This window comes from Pseudopipra pipra, chromosome 3 (assembly GCF_036250125.1).
Source record: "Pseudopipra pipra isolate bDixPip1 chromosome 3, bDixPip1.hap1, whole genome shotgun sequence".
In the NCBI taxonomy this organism is placed as follows: domain Eukaryota; kingdom Metazoa; phylum Chordata; class Aves; order Passeriformes; family Pipridae; genus Pseudopipra; species Pseudopipra pipra.
Window position 1 is genome coordinate 48,080,581 of NC_087551.1, and position 23,970 is coordinate 48,104,550.

At 43.5% G+C, this 23,970-nt stretch overlaps 3 protein-coding genes and 1 non-coding gene across 5 annotated transcripts; 2 read left to right on the forward strand and 2 right to left on the reverse strand.

Moving 5' to 3' along the window:
* Positions 1 to 820: 820 nt before the first annotated feature.
* On the reverse strand, positions 821 to 3,322 carry MRPL18 (mitochondrial ribosomal protein L18). The gene is made up of 4 exons (XM_064649009.1): positions 3,152 to 3,322; positions 2,536 to 2,716; positions 1,292 to 1,526; positions 821 to 1,028 (listed from the first exon to the last, which is right to left on the reverse strand). The coding sequence occupies exons 1-4, from the start codon at positions 3,207 to 3,209 to the stop codon at positions 957 to 959; spliced, it is 546 nt and encodes a 181-aa protein (XP_064505079.1). The 5' UTR covers positions 3,210 to 3,322; the 3' UTR covers positions 821 to 956.
* Positions 3,323 to 4,470: 1,148 nt separating this feature from the next.
* On the forward strand, positions 4,471 to 13,124 carry TCP1 (t-complex 1). Of its 2 annotated transcripts, none has more exons than XM_064649001.1 (12): positions 4,471 to 4,653; positions 6,139 to 6,224; positions 6,932 to 7,060; positions 7,574 to 7,671; positions 7,959 to 8,069; positions 8,741 to 8,922; positions 9,505 to 9,631; positions 9,953 to 10,128; positions 10,870 to 10,993; positions 11,936 to 12,128; positions 12,419 to 12,582; positions 12,823 to 13,124. In XM_064649001.1, the coding sequence occupies exons 1-12, from the start codon at positions 4,581 to 4,583 to the stop codon at positions 13,034 to 13,036; spliced, it is 1,677 nt and encodes a 558-aa protein (XP_064505071.1). In that variant the 5' UTR covers positions 4,471 to 4,580; the 3' UTR covers positions 13,037 to 13,124. The 2 variants fall into 2 exon arrangements, with proteins under 2 accessions (XP_064505071.1, XP_064505072.1); XM_064649002.1 differs by lacking the exon at positions 4,471 to 4,653 and adding an exon at positions 5,656 to 5,676.
* LOC135412539 (small nucleolar RNA SNORA29) lies at positions 5,467 to 5,602 on the forward strand. Its single transcript, XR_010429735.1, has one exon. It is a non-coding gene; the product is annotated as a small nucleolar RNA SNORA29 (small nucleolar RNA).
* A 164-nt stretch (positions 13,125 to 13,288) lies between the features above and the next one.
* ACAT2 (acetyl-CoA acetyltransferase 2) lies at positions 13,289 to 22,506 on the reverse strand. Its single transcript, XM_064649008.1, has 9 exons — positions 22,277 to 22,506; positions 22,033 to 22,167; positions 20,654 to 20,835; positions 19,705 to 19,822; positions 18,788 to 18,931; positions 17,080 to 17,202; positions 16,224 to 16,378; positions 14,107 to 14,217; positions 13,289 to 13,528 (listed from the first exon to the last, which is right to left on the reverse strand). The coding sequence occupies exons 1-9, from the start codon at positions 22,323 to 22,325 to the stop codon at positions 13,361 to 13,363; spliced, it is 1,185 nt and encodes a 394-aa protein (XP_064505078.1). The 5' UTR covers positions 22,326 to 22,506; the 3' UTR covers positions 13,289 to 13,360.
* Between the last annotated feature and the right edge of the window lie 1,464 nt (positions 22,507 to 23,970).

The window sequence follows — 23,970 nt, forward strand, 5'->3', positions numbered from 1 at the left end:
TGCCCCGCGCGGCGGGACTCGTCCTCCGTAACTAATGGGAAAGGCAGGACCGCGGCAGGTTCGAGGATAATCCGAGCGGCGAGAACAAAGGAGGGGAGTGTTTTTTGAGAATCACGTCAGTTGAACTCTGAGGGTTTAGTACAGATGCCAGAAACGGGCCGGGCTCACGCCGCTCGCTGCTAAACCCCGGTACATAACCGTGGCGTTTATTTCTCCTTTCCCAGAGCCTACAAACACGTAGCAGCAAGGCACAGCACCAGGACGCAGGTACGGGAGTTGCACTGACCAAGCCTGGCCTCTCTGAACCAGGTGCTGCTTGACAGAGGGGTTCACATACCCTGAACACACTCAATGCCGATCACCTGCCAGAGGCACTGACAGCATCAGTCTGTGGACAAGCAGCAGGCAGCCGCAGGAGACAATCGGGCTTCTTACTCCCTACAGATAGTATTTGTTCAGCTTTCCTCCTACGCCTATAAGGTCAAGCAGCTACAATGTCAGGGTTGCCAGAAACCTACAAGGATGAGTTAGGGGAATTCCATCATTTTTACCAAGATTAGCCCATAACACTTTATTACAGTTCTCAACATTCACATAATGACTACATTTTGCTAAATTAGACTGGCAGCATACAGGGATCAAATATCAAAGCATTTCCAGAGTTCATGTTAGAACAAACAAAATCAAATATCAAAAATAAAATATACCTTAAAATTGTTGAATTATGAAGTAAATTCTGTCAACCTATCAGGCTGACCTATGATAAATTTATTCTAGCCTTAAAGGTGTTGATCATTTTAGAATCAAGAATATGACACAGTTTTGCCCATTTAAAAGTATTTTATTATAAGATGACACATTTCAATTTTTTCCAGCTCTGGTCCTTCACTGTGCTAATACACAGACTTAAAGAAGTGATCATTTTTCCTTGGAAAGTCTTCCTAGAAGTCTCTATTTTACCGATAGATTCTTCGTGGCTCGCGCAGAACAACACCACCCTCCTCCATTGCTTTTTCGAATTCCTGAATCTTGTTTAAAAGATAGAGACATGAATAAATACAAAGAAAAGCCATCAGTACTGAAATATCAGTGAGGACATGTTAGGTGGAGGGCAGAGCTTTACAGCCTCACAGAAGCATACTACCAGGAACTGCAGCTTGTCAAAGCTGCCTTTTTGAGTGTTGCAAGGAGGGACTGTCAAACCACATGAAGAAAATTAAGAGGGACGGGATGTAAAATTAATGCCTAAAAAGGAAAAAAGAGACAAAGAAATAAGGAGATGGGTACTTGCCGAGTCACAACGATATTCCCAGGGGATAATGGCTTTAAAGTTCACAAAGTTGATTCCTGCTTCCAAACAGCGCTGTGCCATTACACGGCCAAGGTTTTTGCATGCAGCTACTCCCTTGGGACTGTACAAGTGTCTTTTTATGGCCCACTCTCGGGTGGAGGCAGATACCACAACATCCCCATTGGAGCGCTCAACAAAGGCTTCTACATAATGCTGTGTCCGCTCAAGCCGCAATCTAAGTGCAGGAAAGAAATAACACGGGATTATGTCTTTTCCAGAGAACACATTCATATGCTTAAATTACTCCCTTTGTGAAATAAAGCTGAATGTACTAGCATGATATTATATTACATTACATTATATTATATTATATGTAGGGTTTTGCTTATTAGGACAGAAATAAGAATCGTATTACTGGTTGAGAAGAGTGAAATTCCAAGAGCAACTTTTCATCAGTTACTCAGGTCCTACGTTGCCTCAGACCAGCATGCACTCCAAACCAAGCACTGTACACCTGCACAGTGTGGAACAGGTACATATGGGCTAGATGAGGGGAACTTCTCCAGCAGAAAAGGAGCTTTAGGGCTGCTATACACTCTCTTAGGGGCTTGTGCTGCCACAGCAGGCAAGAAATTGTTGAGAAAGTTGTCAGAGAAAACATCATAAATCTCTACACATAACTACACAGTATTTATTAGGAACAACTATTTCTTATTGCACTGAGGCAATTACCAGATTTCCCGGTGTGAACGAACTGAATGTGGATCTCTCCTCAAGAACAAAATAATGATTTTGAAACCCTAGCTTAAAATGAACTTATTTTCTAGAAGACAAGCAAATAAAAAATAAACCAACACAACCAAGCAACCAAACCCCCTCCACCCCAAAACCCCACAAAAGAAAAAACCCAGACAATTATGTTGCCTCAAATAAAACAATGAAGCTGGTCAGCACAGAACTAATAGAATCCTGAGTTAAAAAGCAGTTGCTTAAGCAATATTACTGCTGCCTTAATAAGAGATGGAAAGATCTTCACTGCACATGGTGAGCTTCATGTGATGTTAGTCTGCTGTTTTTTAACACAGATACCTGCTCATTAATAAACACTAGCATGATAACTGATGCATCAACCCAGAAAACACATTTTGAATAGTTTCCACCTGGTGGGTTTCTGGGGTTTGTTTTGTTGTTTGTTTTTTTTTTCTTTTGGAGTCTTCATTGCTGCTGGTGACTTTCTGACTCACCTATGCCAGAACTCACGCTTTGGCCATGTTGTCTTCCAGCCACGCTCCTTCCTAGCCAGGGCCAACTGCTCCAAGTTACGAGGATTTCTGTTAGTGAAGTCTGGGGCAACAACCTCATTTTCACTAGTGTCCACTTTGATCTCAGGTTTGAGACCGGCTGTAGTTGATGCAAAATGAAGACCTTGGGGGGAGAGCCGAAAAAAATACCACACAGGTTAAAAAAAACCGTAGTGCAAACAGTAGAATGAATACAGTACAGAACGATACAGCTTGTAAAAGTCAGCAGAGCAAAATCAGGTTTGTGGTGTTTTTTTTTTAAACACACTTAACAGATGTATAACAAGACCTCAACCTGTTCCTCCAATTTATGAGGTGAACTGCTAGTATATAAACGCTGTTTCAAAACTTATATGTAAAATATAAACTCACACGTGACTAGGAAATCGCTAGGACCAAGGCTTTACAAAATACTGAAAACGAATTACACAAGGAACCAATGACAGCGCTACCAAATAACAGGGTATAATATTTCATTCCTTGGCACAGCAGCACCGCCAAGACGCCCCGGGAGCGTTCCCCCGCCGGGAGCAGCCGGCACGGCGACCCGTGAGCTTACCCGCTGCCCGGAGCCGGCCGGCCGCCAGCAGCAGGCGGCTGGGGCTGCTCAGCGCCATGAGGAGCCGGCGCCTCCACAGCCCCGGGGGGCGTCCCCTCTGCTCCCTCCGCTCACGGACACCTGGGCGCCGCCATGAGCGTGGGGCGGCACTTCCCGCGGAAGCGGCCGCGAGAATTCCACCCGACGCGGGCGGGGTCAGGCGGAAGCAGCGAGCGCCGGCTGAGCGCCGCTTCCAGTGCAAACGCCCCGGGGAACTGTGCTCTGGTGTCAGTCACGTCTCACAGAATAGGGCAGAAAACACTTACCCGACTCGAGGGGTCATCTTTTAACTCTTCCCCGTGAGAAGAGGGCTTGAGGGAGATACCGGGTTGCAGAGGCCAGGTCTGCGTTTCTTGGGACGGGTCTAAGAAAGCGGGAGCTGGGGACATGGCAGAGGTGGGCGGGGGGCTGCGAGAACCGCGGGGCGGAGAGGCCCGAGCCGCTGCAAGAGCTCCCTGGCGCTGCTCATGGTAACACGGTGCCGCTCTGCCCGGCGGGGGGCGGCTCTGTCGCCGCCGAACGGGCACACGGGCCCGCGGCAGTGCCGGCCTCGGCTCCTGCAGCCTCGCTCCACTTGCGGGCAGTATATGGGAATATTAGAAGTATAATGGGAATAGTTACAACTCAGAGACCTTCCCTTCGAACAATGCAGTTGTTGCTTTTGCTTTAGAGGAGTAATGGCAGCGTTCTAGAAGAAATAACATTGTACCAAAGGTGCCATTATCAAGTGCAATCTCAGTCGCGAATTAAGGTAATTCTAAGTGTTCTGCCTAAAGCGTCACCAGAGCTGCAGAGCTCTTAGGATCATCAGGGAGCAGGTCTTCAGCTTTTTCCTTTGTCTACTCAGAATCTGAGATCGGTCTCGGAATTTGCAACATTCCCCCAGGACTTTGGGTACAATCCTAAGCGATGTGGAACGTGTTTGAGAACCACAATTAAAGACAGTTATCCCGAGGACGGCCCCAGTTCCAAAGGCAGCCTAGTTCCCTGTGCTGGTCAGCACGGATCTCCCGCTGCCGCTCCCCGCCTACTCCGCGCCCATTCTTCCCCCCAGCGCCCCCCAGGACCGGAGGAACCCCGCACGCCTGCGCGCGCAAGCCCCCAACACCTTCTAGAAGCTCCTGGAAGCGCCCCCGCCCCACGTCGCGCGCCGGCTTTGTTCAGGCGCGCCCGCCAATCGCGGCTCGAGGCTGGGCGGTGCCGCGCCTCAGGATTGGTCAGGCTCGAGGTGTCCCCGCCCCCGCGCGCGCGCAGGGCCGGCCCCTTTCCCACCGCCCTCTCGCGGGGGGAGCGGGAGGCGCGTTCCCAGCGTGCCTCGCGCCGCTCCGGCGATCGTGCCAGTCCGCGCCCTGTGTTGCCTGTGCCTGTAGCGCCGCGGCCGGGCGGGAACATGTCGGCAATGGAGGGGCCCTTGGCCGTGTTCGGCGAGCGCACCAGCGGCGATACGGTCCGCACGCAGAACGGTAACGGCGGCGCGCCCCGGCGGGGACCGGCGGAGGGGGGGCAAGGGAGGGGCATGAGGGAGTGAATATGGCGCGGCCATGGTCACCGCCGCCATGTGCTCGCCCGGGAGCGGCCGCGCCCTCCCGCCAGATTCCCTGCGCCCCGGGCCGCTGCCGCCTGCGGGGAGGGAAAGAAGGCGGGGGGAGGCACTGCTCCTTCCTGCGGGCAGATAGGGGATACGCGCAATCCCGCGCCTCTCGCAGGCGTCCGAGTGGCGGGGGGGATCCCGCGTCCCGCGACCTCCTCCCCTTGGTAGCGGCGCACACCGGGGGCAGGGCGGCTGCTGGGCGGAGGTCGCTCGGTTCCGTCCCGAACTGCGCAGGGTGAAAGCCAGCAAGGCCTGCGGGCTGGCCGAGGAGCCGGGCGGGGGAAGGGACCTGCTAACCAGCCCGGGGGAATAACCTGCTTCTGGAAGTAGACAGCATCCTCGGGATGAGCGTCTTTAATTGTGGTTCTCAAACACGTTCCGCATCGCTCAGGATTGTACCTAAAGTCCTGGGGGAATGCTGCAAATTCCGAGACCGATCTCAGATTCTGAGTAGCTAAAAGACAAAGGAAAAAGCTGAAGACCTGCTCCCTGATGATCCTAAGAGCTCTGCGACTCTGGTGACGTTTTAGGCAGAACACTTAAAATTACCTTAATTCGCGACTGAGATTGCACTTGATAATGGCACCTTTGGTACAATGTTATTTCTTCTAGAACGCTGCCATTACTCCTCTAAAGCAAAAGCAACAACTGCATTGTTGGAAGGGATGGTCTCTGAGTTGTAACTATTCCCATTATACTACCACTTTTTCATTTTCTAGATTAAGTGGCTATGCTTGTGGGATAGAGAAAAACTTGCCACGGTCTGAAGGAAAAGGTTGATTGTATCTTTTTCCTATATGAAGTTGGCAGAACAACCTTTGAATGAGCTTGTATCTTTGCTTTATGCTACTTTGACTTAAAGGTCACCTTTTTGCTTCAGTGACTTAGTTGCAGAGTAAGTGTTTTGTTTCCATCACGGAGCAAAAAGATGTTTTACTGATTGATATACGGTGATACCATGGATTTCTGGGTAGAACTAAGGAGTAAATGAGAATGAAGTCTCATGGCGTGACTTGCTGCAGTCAAAAGCAGCAGTACTCTGCTCTTCTGACCTCAGTCCTGTCCTCCATTTTACCCAGCCAACAGAAAAAGGATTCTTTTTCTATCAGTCAGTTTTGCCAGGTTAGTTAGCTAAACCAGCGTGGAGGGAAGAGTAAGGTTTGGCAGAAGTGTATTTTTTAGTAGCAGCAAGGATAGCAAAGTAAGATAGAGCTTCAGGTTAGATAGGCTGAAACCTACTCCTAAACTAGATCACTTTATTTCTAGTTTCTGAATAATGGGTTCTTGGAAACCTGAGACTCACCCTGAAATTAAAAGATAAAACTTTATAGTTTCTTTTTTAATTTCCTTTATTCAGTTACTGCTGCATCTGCTATTGCCAATATTGTGAAGAGTTCTCTTGGGCCAGTTGGTCTGGATAAGATGCTGGTGGATGATATAGGGGTAAGTAAACTTCCTTTAAGAAATGTCCGGAGGACTTGTATTGCTGTGTAAAAGTGCTTCCACGCAGTGTGCTTCATAGGCTTAATGTGCACGTGCCTTTTTTTCCCATGGTTCTGAGGGGGGGGGGATAGGAGAACTCTGGTAAAATTGACTATCAGGTAATGTGTGCTACATCGTTTTAGTTTCATCTGTTGTGGTAGTTTACGTCTTACAGTTGTCTCTTTTCTGTATGTAAGTTCTTGTCACCACTTTGAATATATCATAAGATTCCAAGAAGTGAGTATCACCATTTAAGTCAGGCTCTGGTCTCCACATCAGGAGAAGTAACCAAAAAACCCCAATTTAAATAACCCCATAATGATTTTAAGGCAATATTTTGTATTTTAAAATATTTCAAGCAACTGAAGAAAGTGTGTCATTTTACAGGCTGTTGTAATCAAATTGTGTATTAGAGGGTACTCATTGCACAACTACTAATAAGGTACGTGCAAAATATGTGATGAGATTCTGTAACATAAAGGCTTTTCTGATAAAAAAATGCAGATTCTGCATTTCTGTTGTTAGAGCGGGACTTCTGGTTAAAAAGAAGCAGGAAATTTTTGGTATAAATATTTTATGGATATTTGCAAAGAATAATTATCTTTGTATGAAACACAACAGTAAAAATGTAATAGAAATTAACATCACACTTCATTTCTGAAAATTAGGATGTGACCATTACTAATGATGGTGCAACCATTCTGAAACTACTAGAAGTGGAACATCCTGCTGCAAAAGTTCTTTGTGAGCTGGCAGACCTGCAGGACAAAGAAGTTGGCGATGGGACCACCTCAGTGGTACGTAGAAAGTTTTACAGACAGATACATCAAAAGTTAATGTTTTATTATTATCACAGTGCGGCTTTTCATTTACCTGTTACAAGTGTCGATGCAGCGTTGATTAATGACATAGAATTAAGAACCTTGGGGTTGATTGTAAGCAGTTTTTTAAAGTTGGTTGCAGAATAAAAAAAACAGACTTTGTGTTTTTCTAGAGGTGCTAGTTTCCATAAGTACCTGGTGCTCTGGAAGGGAATTTGCTTCCCTCTTACATTATTTATTTTTTCTTTCTTGAAGGTTGATGATAGAGGCTGAATTAAAGTTTTTAATTTTTAACAACCACGAGAAATTAAAGTGTTAGGACTAACAAGGATGCTGAGTGTTGAAAACTTGCCTGAGACTTTAGACAGCTTGGTGGGGGGTGGAATCAGGTGGCCTTCACCTGATGTCAGAAACTATTCATAGTTTTAGGTTGCAACAGGTAGTTATTTTGCTTATATGGAATATATTTAATGTTTGTATTTCAAACAGGTAATTATTGCTGCAGAACTTCTCAAAAATGCAGATGAGCTGGTGAAACAGAAAATTCATCCGACCTCCATTATTGGTGGATACCGACTTGCTTGCAAGTAAGAAACTAATACAGTTAAATTTCTGTAGTTGTGACTGTATTAATAGAGACTTCTTGGTGCCAAGTGGATATGGTGCTTTGTTGGGGGGGTGTTGGGTTTTTTGTTGGTTTTGGTTTGGGGTTTTTTTACTTGTATTTCTGCAGTCTCATTACTGTCCTAGGAGATGAATTGATTTCATCTCTTTGTTCTTTGAGGTGATATTTAAAAGGACTGAAAATATGTATGTAAGTTTTTTGTCTTTTTGTTGGGATAATTCTTTACCAGTATTTGTCTTTATTCTACAGGGAAGCTGTACGCTACATCAATGAAAATCTTGTTATTAACACAGATGAATTGGGCAGGGAGTGCCTAATTAATGCTGCTAAAACATCAATGTCCTCAAAAATTATAGGAGTGTATCCTTTAACTTGATCGAGTGAGTTAAGTGAGAGGAATTGATTGGAGAGCTTGAGGAGCTGGGCTAGTTTCCTTTGCAGCAGTTTATATGAACAGGGTACAATATTTAAGCTGTTGTTTTTATAAAAGGAGTGTGAAAAATGTTTCACAGATAATATTACCTGGCATGGGAAAACATGTTCAAACTCTTCCAATTTATTTAAATCTTGATTGACACTGGTAATAGCTTTAACAGCACATTGTTTCCTAACATTTGCATTGCTTGTTAGCGAGACTGGATAAAGAGTTGTGTGAATGGAAGAACGTGTTACAGAAGTACCTGGCAGTGAATCTAGAAGAAAGAAACTTGCATTTCATTCCATAGTCACAGAAAACCTAGCATTTTTAGCTTTTGTGAAGACTGAACATAGGATAGGTTTTTTCTTAAAGAACAAAAAGTGCATAAAACGCAGATGTGACAGTGGCCTGTCACAGTTTTCTTACCAGTCTTTCAGTTTTTATAATTACTCATTCCTTTAAGGCAATAGAAAAGAGAGCTAGCACTTTGCCTTTCTGAAGTTCTTTTTTGGAAACTTAATTTGGGCACTGTTAGTTACGTGTTTGTTTTGGGTTTTTTTCTTAAGTGTAATACTAGTTTTCTTCTTCAGTCTTAACCTTAACAGCATTTTAGTGATGGTGATTTCTTTGCTAATATGGTGGTGGATGCTGCCCTAGCAGTTAAATACACAGACCAGAAGGGGCAGGCTCGGTATCCAATCAACTCGGTTAATGTTTTGAAGGCCCATGGCCGCAGCCAAAAAGAAAGCATTCTTGTGAACGGTTACGCTCTGAACTGCGTCGTGGGCTCACAGGGTAAGAACATGCTCTGTTTCACGAATGTTTTGTGTGAACTCAGTCCTCTTAGTCTTTCTGTGTGGCTGTTCTTACTGAGTGCATTAGTCGCAAGTGAATTCCAGAACAACTAACCAAGAACACAAAATACTGCACTTCAGCAGTGGTTTTTAAACTAGAGTCTACCAGCTAGCAGTGATCCACAAATTGTTGGTACACTGCTGTAGTTTTCCTAGCTCAGTGTCAGCATGGTAACACTGTGATTTGATGGAACTTTACCATCTCCCTTGTGAAGAGCCAGTGCCAGGTTTGTGGGGAACTGTTACATTTAGCAGAACCGCAGCGAGGTAACTTGGAGGATGCAAGACCATAGGTCAGATTTTCGTGGTCATTCGCATTTTGGGGACAGGGTATGTAAAACGGTAACAGGTTACAGGAGCATCTTTATAAGCATTTTTCTACACTGTGGCAGAACTGGAGGTGGAGAAGCAAACAGTAGAAATATGAAACGTGAAAATCTAGTTTTCATCTCTAATGCTGACTTGATGTTCTGTTAACTCAATTGGACAAAAACCCTTTTTCTGTCTTGTTTTTACTTGCCAGGTATGACCAAGAGAATAGTTAATGCAAAGATTGCATGCCTTGACTTCAGCCTGCAGAAAGCAAAAATGAAGCTTGGTGTTCAGGTTGTTATCTCAGACCCTGAGAAGCTGGACCAGATAAGGCAGAGGTGTGTGGAAGCTTGAGTAACTGAGACAGTGGGGTTTCACAGGCTTGATTTGGTTTCTCCGGTTGAGTGGCTCGATGTAATTTTGTCTGAGTGCAAGAGGTAAAAATATTTTGAATGTTTACATTTCCCAACAGTACGAAATGCTAATGGTAGAAGTTTTCGCTTCTGGAGGCAGAACTAGTTTTAAGTCAGTTTTTGAGAAATCCAAGAGTGTTTGTGCAGTGGTCCATTCTTGCAGAGCTCTGCATTAAGTTTCCAGGAAATGGGTTGACAGGTAGATGGTAGATTTTTAAATACATTTTTATAACTTTATCTTTGTAGAGAGTCAGATATTACCAAAGAAAGGATCCAGAAGATTTTGGCCACTGGTGCCAATGTTATTCTCACCACTGGAGGTATTGATGATATGTGTCTGAAATACTTTGTTGATGCTGGGGCTATGGCAGTACGAAGAGTTGTAAAAAAGGACCTTAAGCGGATTGCTAAGGCATCTGGAGGTATGTGTGTATAAAAATAACTTTTTTTTTTTAATGTATTCTTTAAAGTAAAAGCTGTTGTCATATTAGTTACTAATTTAAAAAATACAGCTTCTTAACATGCAAGGCCTGGATGAGTAAAGCTGAGCCACTTGTTTTTAACTCTACTGTTGCTTTTAAGTGATTTCTGTCAAAGTTAATGACTACTGTAAGGGTTGATTGCTGAAGATTTACAGTGGGGGAAGAAAATAACTGCCTTGCACTGTGAAGACTGGCCTCTTGTGGAAATGGGAGCCATAATCTCTATTTATTTAGAAGTTTTCTATTATGCATGCATTCATAAGCCTCTGTTTAGACAGTTAAGTATGTTGTTTAGATAGTTCAAGACGAATGAAGAACTCCTAAATCACTGAATACGTGCTTAAAAAAATTCTGGTCCTATACGGATTTTATCTGTCAGTTCTAAAATTTGGAAGAAAACATTTTCATTTTGGTAAAGCATGGGAGCTTGTCCTAGCTGTGGAAAAGTAAGTGCTGTAAAAGCTGAGCAAAAAGAGGCAGTGTCAGTTATAAACTGTGGAATATTAAATTGCTGCCTGAGAATTAGAAGTGCTGTTTAGTTTAAGAAAAACCTACTTATGCAGCTTTTATTTCTGTTTTCAGCTTAGTTTATGTTTTTCTTTCCATATGTCTGTTCTGGTAAGTTGGCAGGGGATAACGTGCTGGAATTGAATGCTAACTTCACTTTTTTGTTTGTTAAAGCAACCATATGTTCAACCCTTGCAAACCTTGAAGGTGAGGAGAGTTTTGAGGCATTAATGCTCGGACAGGCAGAAGAGGTGATTCAAGAAAGAATCTGTGACGATGAGCTGATTTTAATCAAGAAGTAAGGATCCTTTTTAAAATGCTCAGTTTTGTGTATATTTTCTAAGCTCGAGATAAAATCTCACTTATTTACTTCCATGCTATCACAGTGGTCTGAGTAGTTACTGAGTGCATGGGAAAGAGTATACAAATCCAGTGCAAATTAGAGGTGAAAGTATCAGTTTTTAAATCTCTTTTGCTGGGGCTGATCAGCAGTTTCAATGTTCAAGACTATCAGGTTGGTAGACAGATTTTAGTTAAGTTTTTGTTTATAAACAAATTGTTTCAAAACTGGCTTTCCTTTACAGACAGTAAAGGGCAATAGGTACCATCTGAGTAATTTCATATGAACAAAGAGGTGCAAGCTAAGTTTTTCCATTTGTAGTGGAAGACAGTATTTAGTTGTGCTGGTTTCATTGTTGTCTGGTACCTTGTTAGTTCATTTAAGTAACACTGCTTGTTAGTTCATTTAACAAGAGCATACCTCGGATATTAACTTTTCCACTGCTTCAGTATCCTTCTTAAGTGTTTAACTTTCTGTAGTCTCATTTGTGTGTGAATGAAATGCTCTGAATGTGGCACTTGTGGGGCAGCTACATGATCGCTGCATACACAGTAATGTTGGCAGTCATTAGCTTACTTGATGGGTGTGCAAAAGAGATCTTTCTTAATATCTAACTACACTTTCCCCTGTTTGATGGGAAAATATCTTGTCATCATACTTTGACAGGTGACTTTCTTTAAAAGACTAAAACTCAAACTAGGTTCTTGCATATTAGAAATCAAACTATTGACTTTCCAAGTTACAGTGTACATATCCTGCAAGAATGTGCAACAATGTTAAGAATTTAAATGTTGAAAGAATGGGGCTCAACTGAACTTGGCTTTAGAAGAAATATTTTTAGCAAGAAGAGTTTTATATTCTGTCCAACACAGCTGACTTCTGGTTCCTTTTTTCTCCTAGCACAAAGGCTCGTACTTCAGCATCAATTATCTTACGAGGAGCTAATGACTTCATGTGTGATGAAATGGAGCGATCTATACACGACGCTCTCTGTGTTGTCAAAAGGGTTTTGGAATCCAAGTCTGTTGTCCCAGGTGGTGGTGCTGTAGAGGCAGCACTTTCAATATATCTTGAAAATTACGCAACCAGCATGGTAAGCCTTGGACAAAGCAGCAACAGTGTGTGTGTGTTAGACTGGGACAATGAATTTTCAAGCATTTGTTTTCATTTATTAGAAGTCATTTCTGTGGGTCACCTAAGATGCTTCTTTAAAATGGAGGATACAAATTATTCTTTCTCTGATAATTGGACTATATGGTTCTTTGACCCAACCACGTTTTGCATGTGAAAACCCCTACCTATTATTGATGTTCTTGATAATGGCTATATTTTTTCCTCTTTTGTGGCAGCCAATTGGTTTAAAAACTTTTTTCCTCTTTCTAGGGGTCACGTGAACAACTTGCAATAGCAGAATTTGCAAGATCCCTCTTAGTAATTCCAAATACATTGGCAGTCAATGCCGCTCAGGATGCGACAGATCTTGTTGCAAAGTTGAGAGCATTCCACAATGAGGCTCAAGTTAACCCAGAGCGCAAGAATCTAAAATGGCAAGTATCTGTCTGTTAGGAGGCAAGTAAAGTGATGTGGGTTGGTGGCTTAAAAGGAAAATTGTTCTCCCAGTGTGCTGAACCATGATTTGTGTGGTAAAAAAAGGGTGTATGTTATCACTGATTTTCTGCCTTTGCCCTTCAGTCCTATGTCTGTCGCTGTGACATAGTAGTAGTTACACAGCATACTGTATTTCTGCTTTTTCTGCCTCTCCATCTGACAACATTTCTTCTTTGCAGGATTGGTCTTGACTTGATCAATGGAAAACCTCGTGATAACAAGCAAGCCGGTGTCTTTGAACCCACCATGGTTAAAACTAAGAGCCTAAAGTTTGCAACAGAAGCTGCAATTACTATTCTTCGAATTGATGATCTTATTAAACTGCACCCTGAGACGAAAGAAGAGAGAGGGTGCTATGAGGATGCAGTTCAGTCTGGAGCACTTGAAGAATAACTTAGGCTTTATTTATGTTTGTTTCACTTACACTTCTCACTCTTATAACTAAAATGTTAATAAAACAGGTGGTTGAATGTTGCTGCTATTTTCTTGTGAACAAACTAATTTTTGAAAGCAAGGTTGGTCCTTGCACTGAGAACTTAAGTTCTAGTGTGTGTTAACAACCAGTCTCTGACAAGGCAGTGATTGAGTGGCAAAAAGTAATGGTGTAAGCTTATTTAATTTTAGGCAAAACAGACAACTGTGAGCTCCATTAGTAGAAGTTTATTAGTAAAATGTTTCAAAGCTAGTTAACGTTAGCTGTTCATTCATTCATTGTGTTCATCGCTCAACGCACATGGCAATTCCCATTCCTCCTCCGATACAGAGAGCAGCAACACCACGTTTTCCGCCAGTTCGTTCCAGTGCATGTAGAAGAGTTACAAGGATGCGACACCCAGAGGCACCAAGAGGGTGGCCAAGAGCAATAGCTCCCCCTTGGATATTAATCTTGGGGAGGAAAGAAAAAAAGAAAACCCAATATAGATGGTAAATCAAGAACATTTAACTAGCTTAGCTGACTTTCAACAGGAATGACTTAGCTGGATCTAGCCCTTTGATTACACGCGACCCTGAAACAACAAACACCACTTCACAGAGAAAGTGAACAGGGGTGAAACAGCTGTTAATCAGTATTTCTTCTGAAAGGACCCTGTCTCTGAAGATAACTGAGGTGAATTCAGGGATGGCTTTTTGCCATCACTGGAATAATACCGTGGCACAAACCACTTTCAGCATGTTCAAATTGTGAATTAATTACAAGTATGCTCAAGCAGTTGCCTAGATTTGCATAAAAATCCACTGCAACAGAAGTTGTAATCTCTTCAGCTGGGAAACTGTGCCTGCTAGCAAAGCTAGCTGATGGCATAGCAGTGCAAAGAAATGCCTCCTGGGCCTCCTGTCCTATTTGCTTACAGCAAAATGATTGCAAGAGGGCCATGCTCGCCAATACAGTCCAGATGCACAGAATGGAATAAGTTTGAATTACAGGAGGCAAAGTAATTCCAGCCTACAAATATATTCATTACCTTTTCTGGTTTTACTTTCAGTTCTTTTGCTATTGCAACAGATAGCGATGCAAAGGCTTCATTAATTTCAAACAGGTCAACTTGTTCTAGAGTCCAGCTGGCTTTGTCAATCTGAAAAAAACAGCACAAGTAGGAGCTTATTATCTTTAAGGTTTTTTTTAAGCATCAGAGGAAGATTTTTAATAAGATTTAAATTGGGTAATTTAAAGCTACCACTTCTAAAAAAGTTAAAGGAAAACAATTTTTTTATAGCCAGGGCTGACGACAGAATTCTTGAAGACAGACAAAATTTCAGTGTCAGCAGCAGTCAGTACAATGTGCTGTAATGTGCTGGCTGCTCATAAAAATCCTGACTAATTTTACACACATAGTGGTAGTGGGGCAATTATGGGGAATCAAACTGTTCATGATGCCCTTACCAGAACAAGTACTAGAAGACTGAAAAGTAGGCTTTAACAGAATAAAAGCAAGTTTTTCAGGACATAGTCAGACTATTATTATAGAGATTCCCTACTGAGTAAAGACTTCTATACAGGAAATAGTGAGGTGTCGATCATTAGTGTCATGTGTAATTTGTACAGTCCTGCCTTTAAGTCATAAGTTTCCATTTGAAGGAAGCTCTTCACAGGCAACTATTTTGGACGATGGTTTGGCTCATGTTTTCACTTGAGAAACTTGTGATGCAATTGCCTACTCTGGTACAGGCTTGGACATGTTTCAAGTGTGTACATTTTTACTTCCACTTTGTTTCTAACAGCAGTACTTTCTCAGCAGAATCATCTGCAGCAATGACGTTTTACAACCTAGGCTAGCCAGATGGGTACACCTCCAAGGCTACAGGCAAGGAGCAAGGCCTCTTTCTATAAAAGACAGTATGGAAACTGTTCTCCCTCTGGGAGAGGGTTAAAATACAGTACGTCATAAAACTAAAATGTATAACCTAGTCATTCTCTCACTATTTAGTGCTACGGTAAAAATCTGAAGAGGTAAGCAGATAATATATGAAGGATGTGAAGTATTTGATAACACACATTACAAAGTTTACATTAAGAAGCAGTGTGCCCTTTTTCAGAGTACCTACGCAGTTATAGGTACTGTTAAATACAACTTGTCTGTACTACAATTTAAACTAAAACTGTATTGTATATGCATTTACAGCATTTTTGATTTAAAAGAACAGTTTGAGATCTGGTAAGAAAAAGCTTCAGCATTACAATTCTGAATTTCTTGTCAAAAGCCACAGAGCTTGGGTGAGTTCAAGTTAGCCTTCCATGTTGCCAGGACATTTCAGAGGTGAACAAAATAAGGCCGTTACGTAATATTAAAAAAACTAAGAAGGAATACTGAAGCAAATCTGTTCTTAGTTGTACAAGAGTTCTTTTCGTGCTCAATTTCATAGCGCAGTTTTAACAAATAATCAGCTGGGGTTGCAATGGGCTACGTCTTTATTAGCAAGCAGCGTGGTACCATCAGGGCTGCTCACTGGGGTGTTCTGTTTGAGAACCTTGTCCTGTGGACTGAACCCTGAGCACATCAGTGGGTGCAGTAATGGTCCGAGCACATTAGATGTGGTTTTGGAGTGCACATTGTTCCGTTTGACCTGAAAGAAATCCAGTTTGTATGCTCCAACCTTTTCGCAGGACAAACTGAAACACAAAGGGCACCCTCCCATTGCAGATGCACTCACTGGCCCTTCTTAGTGTTGTGCCGTCGCAAATACAATCAGGCAATGATCTGAAAATTAACCTGGCCAGACGCATTATCAGAACCATACCATGGCAGGACTGAATCATCACTAGGTTAGTACACACACCCCTGAAATTTGACCTTTAGCCTCCAAGGTTGCCTAGGTGCCCTTCCACAAACCTGACTAGTTTATGCTCTAAACTCCATTCGGACACCTATATATTTGGGTTTTTTCCCAACAAGTAGGCACTAGCCTGATGGCACTAGAAATCTTCATCTTACCTACTCTCCGCTATTCTGAGTCTTGTTTTCACTTAGTTTATTTTTTTCTACTAAGTTTTCCTCAGAACATAGAAAAACCAAGGCATGGCTGGAAAATGAAAAGCAATTACAAACAAGAGTTTTAATATAATAGTTAGATTATTACTTACAGCTTTCCTTATTGCTGAAATGGGCCCTACTCCCATTATAGATGGATCTATGCCTGTCTGAGCCCAAGATACAATCCGAGCCAAAGGCATAAGACCTCTCCTAGCAGCTTCCGATTTCTTCATTAGAAGTACAGCTGCAGCTCCATCATTTAGACCTGTGGAATGACAAATAACTTGTATGTATTTGTTGGGCTTTTACTGTACCAGTTTTTCCTGCTTGCATAAGTTCACAATTTAGACAAAACAAAAATCACAAATATTTTATTGATTTAGGTCAGTACTGTTCAGATCAGCCAAGTCTAATCTCTGCCACGAACACTTAAAAGGGAACTTTTAATTACTGCTGGAAATGTGACACATTTGTGATTCTATTTGGAAAGCAGCAGGTGGAATAACTGACAATCTGAAAAAGAAGTACATCAGATTTCTTAGGTAGACTTTGGAAGAGGACAAGGGAAGAAGTTTCAAAGCTGCCTGTGGCAGTCTCACACAAGTAACATATTCAAACACGAATCATTCAGCTTTCCAGACCTGCAGTATCAGAAACTCCTAGACAGCTGCTTTCAAAAAGAAAGGATGTAGTTTCTATTCATTCCAGTCTATCAAATACTGATGTTAATCTTCAAAATCTTGTATTGTTTCATAGAAAACAAGCAAACAAAAGACAACTCATCTGTAAAGAAATCCTCCAGCACATCTAAAATTGAGTTCTACCTATGTTGTCAAACACATTGCCATTTCCTGCAAAATACATTCGGCAGTACCCACAAGGCAGCCAAACCCCTTGTAGAGACCCTGCCTTGAGCCACAGGCAGCTATTGTTCTTTTCCATTTCATTTTAGCCAGATGGACCAACCTGAAGCATTAGCTGCTGTGACTGTCCCAGTTCCATCTGTCAGGAAACAGGGCTTTAACTTTGCCATTGTTTCCAAGTTGCTCCCATGTCGAGGGTGTTCATCTGTTTTAACTTCTATAGGACCTGCAAAACAGAGCATTATGCCCTCACAGGAGAGTCTAATCACACATCTCAAACAGAAAGCCAGCACAAATAACAAGCTGAGTGAGAATATACACCATATTCCTTTTAACCAACAAGCCATTCTTATGTCAGAGTCCAACCCAGTCCAGTTTAACAAACTGTTGTAACGCTCCAGCTCCTTCTAGCAGGGCAAACAGCTCAGGTTTCCTCAAGACAAACACTAACAACTGAAATACTGGCTAGTTGTATAGAAGTCAATCTTGTTCTCACTGTTCCTAACCCAATAGCTTCTCTTCTGGCAGAAGGCTATATTTCAAATGACGCTTGTAGTAATCTTTTTACAAAGAGCAGCCAAGTGTCATTAAACATTATTATCTAAAGTGGTGTCACAAAAGCCCTTCATTGGTTTATAACTGGCCTAAAGCCATGACTCTTCCTGCAGGATCTAGTCAATGCAAATGTTGAACAACTTTCTGGAAAATTCAGTTTTTACATCTACTTCACAAGGTGCTGGGGAATTCCCCTACTCTAGAAACAGACCTCTGGCTCCAGCACCATAATGGGCCTGTTTATATCCCAAAATAGAAGCACACCTAAATAGAAGCACACCTAATATAAGTAACTTCACCGAGTTAATTATTGTCATAGTGTATTGTACAAGGTGGGCAATGTCTGCCAGATCAACAAGACTATTTTTAAGTTTGGTGCAGCAGGAGCCTTAAAAAAAATGAAAAATACTGATTTTGGTACCATATCCCAGCCTATGTTAAGTCAGTGATTTGTCTAGGTAGTAGTCATGGTTAGGCTTTGCAAATGAAGATTTGGGAAGGGCTCTACCCACATTTGTTACAAGTGCGCTGGTGGCTAAAAAGGCCAATACGAGACAGACATATCCGGTTGCAAAAGGCACAGCAGAAAGATTCCTTAGGTGGTATATTCTGCAAGACACGATTCTTTCTCCTCGAGAGTGATCCTGCGTGCGTTCTCAAAGGAAGCAGCAGCATTAAAGATAGTGTGTCTGACCTCCTGATTGAAGGCCAGAGTAGACCAGTTATGTTGATCAATCTGGCCAAGACTGAGATGTTGTTTCAAGGGAGTCCTTGTATCTCCTCTTCGGGGCTCCTCTCTTGCAGCAGCCAGCGGCAAGTTCACCATAAAGCACGTACTTAGGAAGGCGGTGGTCCTTCATCCTTGAGACGTGCCCTGCCCATCGCAGCTGTGTTCTCAGCAACATGGCCTCAATACTCGTAAGTGCTGCCTGTTCTAGAACAGATGTATTAGTCACATAATCTGACCAGTGAATGTTCAGGATTATATGGAGACAGCGTTGATGGAAGCGTTCTAGGAGTCGCAGGTGGTGGCGGTAGATGACCCATGATTCGGATCCATATAAAAAGAGTGACCCTGACCCATGATGATTTGTATTGCTTCTCTTCTTATTTAAAAATTATCCACTGAAAGCTGAAAACAGGCTACATACTTACAAAAAGGCTGTGTAAGTGGGAAATCATTAATTGATTATAGGAGACACAGTAGAAAACAGATTTTTCTTTAAAATCACCTCTCATTATCCATTCACACCTACCTTTTTTAGAAGGTACAAGAACAGAAACAATTTCTTTTGTAAAATAGCCAGCTTTCTGTGCTGCCTCTGCCCTGTTTTGTGACTGTACAGCAAGCTGGTCTTGTTCCTCTCTGCTGACTTGCCACTGTTTGGCCACATTTTCAGCTGAAATAGGGACAAAGTGCAAACTGCCATCAGGAAATGCAAAAATTTTAAGTTGTAAAATTGTAAGCACAAATGTAGTCATTAATGTTTGCTCTAGCAAGCAGCTGAGCTTGTTGAACAGTTTCCATTCTGACTTCCTCATTTTGTTTGTTCATGATGCTCATAGTTTCTCTTGAGGGTGAAAATTTCTGTGTGGGATCTCCCAGATGTTATATCAAAATAAATAAAAATGCAAACAAGCTTTTTCTAGTTTTTTTTTTTTCCTAGTTTATTTCTTCTCTGGACTATTAAGATCAGTTCTTTCTACAGCTGCTTCAGAAGAGGGAACAGTTCTGAAGTTACTCTGTTTTCTAAGCAGGGTCTGAAAAAGCAGTTGGCTGACTATCCATCCAGGGTGCAATAACCTGAGGTTGTGGAACCATGTGTACCCACAGGACACTACGTAATTCCCCCTAACTGTAAATCTGTGCTGCTAAGTGTTCCAGTTACATACAGGGATCATTTTGTTTATTTTTTTTTCTGAAATTAAATTTCTCAGATGTGGTGGAGATTAGCCCATACAGAAAAAACCCCCAGAACAGTAGCTTTACAAACAAAATGGAAGATGCCTTCAATGTCTTTCAGTATAATGGATTTCTTTCTTTTTCATGATTACAACTTAAGGACAGCTTGTAACACCTTATTTGTAACTTCAGGTTTCTGAAATTTCTTGTCAGTGAATTCTTTTTTCCTCCCCAGTTAAGCCTTTCCTTTTCTGGACTGTCATTACTTACCTGTTATACCCATATGATATTGATAAAAAGCATCTGTAAGGCCATCAAGGATTATGGTGTCTTGCAAGGAAGCCTCTCCCATTTTCACTCCAGCTCGCATGTGAACGACATGAGGAGCCTGCAAGAAGGTATTTCAAAAGGAGTCAGATGGTTTACATCTCTCGTGCACAATACCGCCAGACCACTGAAGAGAGAGACTCCTGCCTTGCTAGTAGCTACCCCAAATCCCAGTAGTCTTCCCAGCTGTCTGCTCTGCCTCTCCCTCCAAAGCCTGCCAGCTGGCATGTTGTTTGGCCTGTGCGTTCCCCCAGCAACAGATCATGGAGAAGCATTTCTTCTCCAGACTGAATCAATCGTCCCTGGGGCCACAAGGCCATGGGTCTCTCATCCTACCAGTCTGCTCTAGAGTGCCAACATCAGTCTCAGCACAGGCAGCTGAGCCCCAGCAGAAGAGGCCATCCCTTTCTTGGGCATCAGACCACCAGCCCAGCACCATTCCTGAATACAGCCTTGGGATGGACACCTTGAAATAAAACTGCTTTGCTTCCTTTCCAAGCTCAAATTGCTTGATGAACAATTAACATTTTCAGTTATTCCTTCTTTGGGCTTCTTGTAACACAAAAAAACTGTCTATTGCCAGCTGTCACAGGCAAATCATTCAGAATAACAGGGCTAGATGGAAATGAAAATGGAATTTGAAGTGCGGTATGTGTTTGCATGGCACCTTTTCAGTAGCTACAATATGAAGCCTTTTCCTTTTTTAATTTTTTCAAAGCACACAACTGAAGTCAACTGTTGCATGTATAAATTCATTCGCAAGCAGAGAAATCACAGCTACTCTTTTGATCTGTCTCCCAAATGTCCGCCTACAAACACAGGGTTTCAACATAACTTAATGCTGTTTGCTCCCAGTAAGCCAGAACAATGTGAGTGCAATCCTTTGCTTTACCTTGCTCATACTTTCCATGCCTCCTGCAACAACGATGCTGGATTCTCCCATCAGTATGGACTGAGCAGCCAGACATACCGCTTTCAAGCCTGACCCACAGATCATCTGGCAGCTCCAGGCAGGCACAGAGTATGGGATTCCTGCACCAACACTCGCCTGCCGGACGGGGTTCTGGCCAGCACCTGTGGGAACAGGCAGCATTTTATCTTTGTTCTTAAAAAATGAATGTTGGCCTTGTCGCTTTTTACAACAGTACCCCAATTCCACCAAAATTTAGAGCTTGCTCCTACTTTCAGTTGGTAGGGAAGTTCCCAGCAGCAATATGTAAACAGGAGTCTCTCTCATTTACACTGTTGATCAATAAATGCCTGTAAGATCAGGGATTTACTACAGCTAGTTTTATATCTGCCACTCTGCTTTTGATGGCAGGTCAGATGAAACGCCCACTTCAGATTAGCGCTAGCCCACTGCACATCTGTAAGATGATAGCTCATTTAAACTGCTACTTTAAACTCTTGCTGAAGAGTTTTTCTTTTGACATCTATACATCACCAGCAGACAATTTTCCCTAAAAGTTCACATGGAAACCAAAAGCACAGTTATACAAGAACAGTTTCTGAAAGTTTCCAGTCTTTGTTGTAATCCCGATGGATATAATAGGAGCGCTATATTCAAAGAAAAGAGTCTTCATCTGCATCTCCCCAGGCCAAAGTAATGTCGGCTCTTTATATGCAAAGAAATGGCTAAGGAGAGCACATCATTCGGCATGCTAAAAATATATAGGAATCTAGTTCAGCTTTAAGTAAGACAAAAATATTTATTTCTATTATTTTCTTCCTCCATCTTTAAAACACAAACCTGTCCTATGACTCTGCTGATCAAACATGACCCTGGAACAAGCAGGAATCTGTTAAAACAAACGATTCCCTATCACCCGCATTTTCATTAAATCAAAATATTTGTCTCCGAGCAAATGGCATTACAGATCTTGCAGGTCGATCTTGCAGATAAGCACAAATGCTGGCCTGGCTCTTAAAATTTCAGAGTTATCATTACTTAGGACGTTAAATTTAGGAGCAGATTACCAAGGTGAGAGAAGGGATGCTGTAACAAAGAAAATAAACTGACATTCACACACACACTGTTACCTGCTTCGGGGATTTAAAAACACCCCAAACTATCCTGCACCGCATCCTTTCCAAAAACCCAGCAATGGGTTCGGTCACCCAGAGCACACGGAGAAGTGACCACGCTGCCGCTCAAGCGCTTTAATAAGGAACCGCGTGTTTCTAATGGCAAGGGATAACGTCCTGGAAGATGAAACCTGAGCTGTTTCACTGGGGCAATCACGGAGAGATGCGGCCGTGGAGAGGGAGTACCTGCGGTGAGGACCTGCCCCAGGATCACCTCCGACACCTCCTCGGGGGCCAGCCCGGCCCGCCGCAGCACCTCCTTGATGACGGTGGCGCCCAGCTCGTGCGCGGGGAGCGCCGATAGCCCACCGTTGAAGGATCCTGGGAGAGAGGACACAGAGGGAGAGCGATCAGCACACGGACATCCGCCCAGCCCTGAGGGAAGCATCTGCCACCCCGTCCCGGCGGGGCACCCGGCGCTGCCTCTCACCCACGGCGGTCCTGGCGGCGGACACGAAGACGACGGGGTCCGTGCTCATGGCGGCGGGGGCGGCGGAGCGGAGCGGGAACAGAACGGGCGGGAGCTGCAGCGGGAGCAATAGAGGGAACAGCAGCTAGGGCTGGAGCGAAAGCGGAGTCGGCGCCGGTCCCGCCCCTCCCGGCGGCTGGCGAGGGGCGGGAGGAAGGAGCCGGCGACGCGGATTCGTGGCCGGGCACCTGAGGAGAGCGCGGGGGCCGGGCGGGCGGTGGCGCGGCTGGGCCGGCCCACGGGGCGATGGGGCGAGGGCGGCCTCAGCCGCCTCTCTCCAAGCTCCTTCCCAGCTCTTTCACGGGCGGGGCCGAAGAGACGAGCGGCTCCGGTGGCCAGGCCGGGCCCGCTGCTGAGGGTCGGTCACTTCCCTGTGGCCCCCCCCGCGCACAGAGCCGGTGCCTGTTCCGCGTCCGCTGACAGCGTCGTCTACTTCTCTATAAAATAAAGCATGCGGATCAAATGCTCTGCTGTCACGTTGAGGCTTTAAGGACTGTTTGTTTATTTCATGACGGCATTTCACGGGATCTGTACGAACAGGAAGAAGGAATAATGATTTGAATTAAACTGTGCAAAACTGCCTGTCGCTGGTTTGATCTGCTCGGCACCCGATGCCCAGAGATTACCAACACCCTACTCGGCCTTCTCGGCCTTTTCTTTTTTTGTTTCCTAAATTTAACAGAAGCCTAACATATATATGATATATATATTAGCATAAACCGCTGGCCTAAAAGCTGTTTCTGTCTGCCCTGCCCAAAGAGGCAAGCAGGGAGCTGCTCCCAGGCTGCCTGCATGGGAGGTGAGTGCTGCAGGGGCAAAGCCGAGTTAGCCGAGGAGGGCGCGGCGCTGGCCGCAGGAGGTCCTGGCATCCAGGGAGCTGGGAGGAGAGGAGGCGGCTGCAGCAGTGGTCGCAACCCTCAGCAGGACGGGCAGGCAGGAATGTCTCTCTGCCGGGAAATGTGTGTGGGAAGCCTAGAGATCCTTTTAGATATTTCGGTCTTACTGAAGAATAAGGTCAAAGGAGAGAACCGTGTGTCGTAAGATTTCTTCCGTTACTTTGGCATTTCCAACTTTTAGCAAGAGAAGAATTCTCTTAGATATCTTTAGAAAGGAAATATCAGGAAAATCCTGTGGGCAGCCAGATATTTAGGTGGACTGATCTGCCAGTCTCTTAAGGATTCACTGGCAACAGGCGTGCAACACTGCTTTTCTTTAATGATGCTGTGCACTCAGAGGGGCTGATAACACTGACTAAAACCTCAGATTAGGTTTAAGTCTTTTCAAAAGACTTAAAAGCAATTTGTAGATCTAACATAGAAGCAAACCTCAGGAATATATGATTTTAAGCAATCCAGAGTGATTATTTTAGAAAAGTATCGTATGGTTCTGGAACAACCCTTTATGACTGAATGTAGTCCCTGCACATTTTCGAAATTCAGTAGAGAGTGAGTAATATAGACGTATGAGGGCAGGACACATACCAATATGTAATTCTTAATGCAATATTGACTGATTACAACTTAAAGTTTTCAATGCAAATACAAAATCAATAACATGAGATGAGCTCAGATTAACACTAAATGCTAGCAGGTGTTCAAAGTCCACAACCGACAACACACCTGAAGTAAGCCTGACGGACAGGATTGTCTTGTATT

Excerpts from the sequence above, each read along its gene's own strand:
- MRPL18 (XM_064649009.1), bottom strand. The coding sequence starts at position 3,209 with ATGGCGCTGAGCAGCCCCAGCCGCCTGCTGCTGGCGGCCGGCCGGCTC. Across the intron at positions 2,717-3,151 it reads CGGCCGGCTCCGGGCAGCGG|GTCTTCATTTTGCATCAACT; the intron begins GTAAGCTCACGG and ends TCTCCCCCCAAG. Across the intron at positions 1,029-1,291 it reads GGGAATATCGTTGTGACTCG|ATTCAGGAATTCGAAAAAGC; the intron begins GCAAGTACCCAT and ends CTTTTAAACAAG.
- ACAT2 (XM_064649008.1), bottom strand. The coding sequence starts at position 22,325 with ATGAGCACGGACCCCGTCGTCTTCGTGTCCGCCGCCAGGACCGCCGTG. Across the intron at positions 17,203-18,787 it reads TCTTGTACCTTCTAAAAAAG|GTCCTATAGAAGTTAAAACA; the intron begins GTAGGTGTGAAT and ends TCTGTTTTGCAG. Across the intron at positions 13,529-14,106 it reads TGAAAGTAAAACCAGAAAAG|ATTAATATCCAAGGGGGAGC; the intron begins GTAATGAATATA and ends TTCCTCCCCAAG.
- TCP1 (XM_064649001.1), top strand. The coding sequence starts at position 4,581 with ATGTCGGCAATGGAGGGGCCCTTGGCCGTGTTCGGCGAGCGCACCAGC. Across the intron at positions 4,654-6,138 it reads TACGGTCCGCACGCAGAACG|TTACTGCTGCATCTGCTATT; the intron begins GTAACGGCGGCG and ends TCCTTTATTCAG. Across the intron at positions 6,225-6,931 it reads TGCTGGTGGATGATATAGGG|GATGTGACCATTACTAATGA; the intron begins GTAAGTAAACTT and ends TCTGAAAATTAG.